Below are 5,746 nucleotides of genomic sequence, written 5' to 3'. Positions count from 1 at the left end.
CTCTGCCTTAGTTTCTTCATCTGTTCAGTTTTATTGTGAGGAAACTGAGATCATGCATGCAAAGTGCTTCACATGATGGCTGAACATAGTATGTGCTCAATTAATGTTAACTTTATTTTATTTTATTTTCAGTTTTTATGATGTCATTTTTTAATGCTTATAGAGTACTTAAAGATAGTGTTAATGTCCCATAAGTCAATTGTTCAGGGAATCGTTTCTGTAGAATTTCAGCTTTGGGAGCTGAAGGTGGAGCTGGAGCTTCTTCCTTAAGTCTTAGGGGAGATATGCTGTTCTTTTCTGATTTACAAAAGCAGGGTAATAAATAGACTGCAAAGGCTCTTCTTTTTAGGAGGTTATTTTCAGTCTCACTTGTTATTGATATAAGCACAAGAATTAAAAGAAAGTACAGAAGAGATGATGTTAGTTCAGGTTTCTGCAGCCAAAAACAACCAAAACCAAAGCTGAGATCCATGCAGACCAAGTTTTCTTCAGTGGCCAAAGAATGGAGAAGTGGGAACTTAATTCACAGATCAACTTCTCACCCACATGGTGAGAGGGATTTGATTTTAAAGAGTAAAGACAGCGGGAAGAGGATTGAGGCTAATGACAGGGAGGCAGAGTGTTCATCTACCAGGGAAGGGGTCAGGCTTTCCTGGAAACAGGGTGCCACGCCCTTTTTATCCTTTTTGGTCTGCATCTTCTGGTCATGGTCATCCATAGGTGTGTCATCTAGTAGCTAATGTAGTAAAATCAGCCTAGAATGAGACTGAGGGTCTGGTGAGGTCAGATACCTTGCCACCTTGGTTCCAGCTGGTTCTATCCGGTTTTGGTTTGTCTCTTCCTATAGCTTCCTCCGTTTTTCTCCGGAGCCTGTGACTCCAACAGGTTCACCTCCAAATGGAAAAATCCTTTCCCTATGTGAATAAAGGTGGCCATTGAGGTCCAGAGTATTCTATTTCAGGGAACCTGAGGATCCAACACCTCAGGTGTTGGATGTCCAACATCCAACGCTGTGCCACCACTATTTAGACAACTGCTTTGAAAAACAGTGTCTAAAGGGAATTTCCTGGTGGTTTAGTTGTTAGGATTCGGAGCTTTCACTGCTGTGGCCCAGGTTCCTAATGTTAACTCTCAAAAGCTGTTGGGAGGAGACAGAAGCCAAGGGTCTTCTTCCTGTAGATGAGAACCAAGTAGGACTTCCTTTGGGACAAGTCAGAAAATCCTGACACCATCAGTTTGTGTTGCTGGGGATTCTGGCTAGAGCCCTTTTTTTTTTTTTTTTTTTGCGATACGCGGGCCTCTCACTGTTGTGGCCTCTCCCGTTGCGCAGCACAGGCTCCGGACGTGCAGGTTCAGCGGCCATGGCTCACGGGCCCAGCTGCTCCGTGGCATGTGGGATCTTCCCAGACCGGGTAACGAACCCATGTCCCCTGCATCGGCAGGCGGACTCTCAACCACTGCGCCACCGGGGAAGCCCCTGGCTGAAGCGCTTTTAATCTCCATCTTAGGAATTGTACCGACACTGCAGGATCCTGCTGGCCCATAAGGCAGAGAGGCTGGAGTGGAATTGGATGGAGCTGGGTTGGATCCTGGCTCTATCCCTGCCCAGCTCTGGGGCTCTGAGCTTAAGACTTGGAGTCTCAGATTTGTCATGTGTCCAATGGGAATAGCAATTCAATCTGATGGATTGTGGTGATGGCCTTAGAGTGAACTGCAGGGTCACAGATGGGGAACCAAGTGCAATCATCTCATCCAAAGGCCCAGGGAGGCCTGGACCAGGGTCAGACCCAGGGGTCAGGATGGGGCAGAGGGGTCCAGGTTGGAGGACTGGTAGGAAGGCTTGGGCAGCAGAGCCAGGACTAGAGTGAGGCGAGTGGGTCCCTAGGACACAAAACTGAAGGGGCTGTGGCCCTAGCAGAGGTCCTATGAGTGGCAGAGGGGAATTTCTTCCCTCCCTGACTTGATCCCCTCATGCTGAGCATAGAGGGCCCTGGGTGACTGTGTCCTCCACACCCTGCCTGGGACCTGGGGTTCTCCACTGCCATCTGGGACCCTCTTCCCATCTACATAGAGTAGCCCTGACCAGTGGGAAGGCCGTGTGGCTTAGTGAGACCTCCAGCATCACAACAAGTGGCTGCCAATTTTGTGTGATTTGAGGGATTCTGACGAGGCTTCACAAGTCCCCACCAAAGAGGAAAAGTCTTCCTCCACCAGCTTGTGCAAATGCAGGTCTCTTCAGGCTTAGCAGTTCATATGGATGTTTCTTAAAGTCTCTTGAATCTTTGAGAGGTTCCATAAAGTTGCACATGGCCTTGGTGTGCAGGCGTGTGAAGTTGTCACCAACTAAGGTATGAGTTAGGCTGGTGACCCCTGAGAAGTCGGGGGTGCTGGGTGATGGGTCAGGAATCAGTGAGGCGGGCTAGAGAGTCCAAGGGGAAGCAGGGTTAATAGCAGATCACCTGCTTCCCAGTCAACTGGGGCAGTGGATGGACCTAGTGACCTTCAGCTGGGAAGACCAAGGGCATCAGGCTTGAAGGAAAGCAGATGCCAGGCAAAATGATCGTTAAGTTTCCTTCTAGCTCTGATTTTAGGTTTAAAAAACCTCTAAGTACACAGAATTAGCCAGTCTGCAGAGGCTGAGGGCACGGTCCCCAGGACTGTCCTTACATTTGACCCCAATGACAAATTTGGGAGATCCCCAAAGCTACCACCAGGTATGAGAATTCCCTAGAAGGAGGCACAGAACTCCCTGAAAACAGTCACGACCCCAGTTACGTTTTATTACAGGGAAGGATGCCGGTTCTCATCAGCCACAGGGCAGAGTCTGGGCGGGTTTCACACAGAAAGCTTCCATTGTCCTCAGGACGTGTCCCTGTCCTGGATTCAGTGTGTGGCAGGGCACACGGAGCGCTGCCCGCCAGGGGCGTTCACCCTGTTTAAAGAAATATATTCTGACTCTTGTTAAAACGATAAGGAAGGCTCTCTGTAGGATGATCGTGATAGGTGTGAAGACCATCGCAGCAGAGGAGGCAGATGGGCGCAAGTCCGAATACAGCAAAGATGATGGGGATTTGTAGCCAATGATCAGAGTGAGGAACGTGGGATGGAAAATCACTGAGAGGAGACATCGAGGGCAGGGGGATTCTTGTTGAAATTTGCTAACAGGATTCTTGCTAAAAGCAAGTAAAGGACACATGCATCAAAGGTGGGAGATGAGGAGTTTGATCAGATATCAAACATGATAAGATCTAAACAGTGGGAAGGCTTCTCACTAAATTGACTTGGACGAATTTTTGCTGAGGCTGGGCAATACAGGCCGTCAAGGACAGGACACCAAACGCGGAGGTTGAGGCCTATCGGAGAAGAGGGCTCAGAAGAGCCTGACTAAAACTTGACCAAGGAGAGAACCTTTTCCAACAGGACCCTCAGTGTATGGAGTTTTATTTGGGCTCAGTCACTTGCTGCCCGCACAGCTGACCTGTTGTCTCCTGCCCGCCCGGAGGTCAGACTGATGCCCTAGTGTCCAGCTCCTCCAGAGGTCAGATGTGATACCACGTGACCCAGAGGCCCCATCACATGTCACCCTGTTAGACTGTCCAGTGGCCAAAGGCCCAGGCAGACGAGGACTCTCCTATCAGCCAGAATATTCTAGGGGCTCAGGGACGACTTCCCAGTAGCCAAGGGCAAAGAGCAGGTTGACTCCTCACTCCACACTAAGGTTCTCTGAATGAAGGTTTTTCTGCTCCAATCCCACTTCTCTGTGCTTCTCTGTGTAGTTCCCACTCTGCCTACTCTTTGGAAGTGATTGTGTTGACCTGCCTCTGAAGCGTCTTTATCAAATACCATTTTTTTTTTGGCCTTGCCATGTATGTTGTGGCATCCTACTTCCCCAACCAGGGATTGAACCTGTGCCCCCTGCAGTGGGAGCGCAGAGTCCTAACCACTGGGCCATCAGGGAATTCCCTCAAATACCTATCTTAAGTTAAAAGTATCCTAAGATGACTTTTGCTTAGTTATTCCACGATTGAATAAGTATATGGAGCATCTACAATATACAAAAATTTGTGTTTAATGTTGAAAGAGAAAAATTTACATTTGTGAAATTCTTTTCTATTTGATTTATAACAAAACCTCTGTGATTTACAGAATAGATCTTGTTGAGCCTATTTTATGGACAAGCAAACTGTCTTTCTAATCCCTTGACCTTCATTGTTACAGGGAAGACTCAGAGGCACTGTATCAATATCTGAGTGAGCTGAAAACAGACTTGGCCGTGGAGCACCAAGTCACGCTCCAAAAAGACCAGCTGGACAGGAAGAGGTTTTTGAACAGGTTTCCTTGGGTAAAATGGGAGCTAGAGGAGCTCATAGGAAAGCTCCACGCACTCGCAGACAAGGTTGACAAGGTCCACAGGGACTGCACCATCTCCAACATTGTGGCCAACTCTACTGGCGCTGTGTCTGGTGGTCTGACCAACCTTGGCCTGGCTTTGGCACCCATGATAGCGGGGGCGAGTCTGGCACTCTCGGCCACTGTGTTAGGGCTGGGAGCAGCAGCTGCTGTGACCAGTGTGTCCACCAGCATCGTGGAACTCATCAGCACGTTGTCAGCAAAACCCGAAGTCAGTCGCCTGATGTCAACTGGCGTTCCTGGAGGTACTTAAGATGAGCCCCCAAACTGTTAGCACAACAAAGAAATTCACAGAAGCTGTGCAACGCATTGAAATGAATATCCGTGCCATGGAGACGGTCAAAAGCAACCCTGGGGCTTCCCTGGTGGCGCAGTGGTTGAGAGTCCGCCTGCCGATGCAGGGGACGCGGGTTCGTGCCCCGGTCCGGGAAGATCCCACATGCCGCGGAGCGGCTGGGCCCGTGAGCCATGGCCGCTGAGCCTGCGCGTCCGGAGCCTGTGCTCCGCAATGGGAGAGGCCACAACGGTGAGAGGTCCGCGTACCACAAAAAAAAAAAAAAAAAAAAAAAAAAGCAACCCTGGCTTAGCAGCCGATGCAAACGTCTTCATCAGCAGTGGAATAATCTCAGTCCAAAGCAGCCAGCAGGAAGAGGTTACTTTCAAAGGCACGGCTCTGGCAATGACCAAAGGAGCCCGGATTGTGGGTGCGGGCACTGCAGGTGTCTCCCTTCTGATGGAAGTGGCCCTCCTGGTGAAAGAGGCAAAGCACTTGCATGAAAGGGCAAAGACGGATTCGGCTGAAAGGTTGAGGCAGCAGGCCCGGGAGCTGGAGAAGAAGTTGGAGGTGCTCACCCGCATCTATGAGCGTCTGCAGTAGGGCTGGACTCCGCCACGCCCCGAGCTGTGCAGGGACCAGGGACACTTGCGGGGCCAAGGCACGGAGGCGCCTTGTTAGAGGGAAAAGGAAGGCAGATAACATAGATGTAGCTAGGTGTTAGGAATTTGGCATTTCTGTAGCTGAGCACAGCAGGGGAGGGATAAATGCAGGTGGCAGATGGGGGAGAGAGAAGGAAGGAGCGTGGAGCCTGGACGAAGGGAGGAAAGGGGCCTAGAGAGTGAGGGGAGGAGAGAAGCCACTTATTTTGCACTAAAGTAGACACTGGGGGCAGAATAAAGGGAGAGGGAGGGGGAACTAGCAACAAGAGGCCAGGAATATGAAAGGGTTGAACGTGGGAAAAAGCCAAAGAGTTAGGATGGCTGGGATCCAGGAGAAGTAGCAGGGGCTCCTCTCTCACCCCTCCCCAGGGTTTGATGTCTCTGGTGGTGGTCTCTAGCC

General features: G+C 50.2%; 1 protein-coding gene across 1 annotated transcript; it reads left to right on the top strand.

Moving 5' to 3' along the window:
• Positions 1-2,990: 2,990 nt before the first annotated feature.
• LOC307060372 (apolipoprotein L3-like) lies at positions 2,991-5,287 on the top strand (the record flags this gene model as incomplete). Its single annotated transcript, XM_079714896.1, has 3 exons — positions 2,991-3,073; positions 4,219-4,655; positions 5,040-5,287. The coding sequence occupies 3 exons, from the start codon at positions 2,991-2,993 to the stop codon at positions 5,285-5,287; spliced, it is 768 nt and encodes a 255-aa protein (XP_079571022.1).
• Positions 5,288-5,746: the final 459 nt, after the last annotated feature.

This window comes from Hyperoodon ampullatus (genome assembly GCF_949752795.1).
Source record: "Hyperoodon ampullatus genome assembly, chromosome: 11".
NCBI lineage: Eukaryota > Metazoa > Chordata > Mammalia > Artiodactyla > Ziphiidae > Hyperoodon > Hyperoodon ampullatus.
The sequence above is the reverse complement of the archived record's forward strand: the minus strand, read 5'-3'. Positions and strand labels throughout refer to the sequence as shown.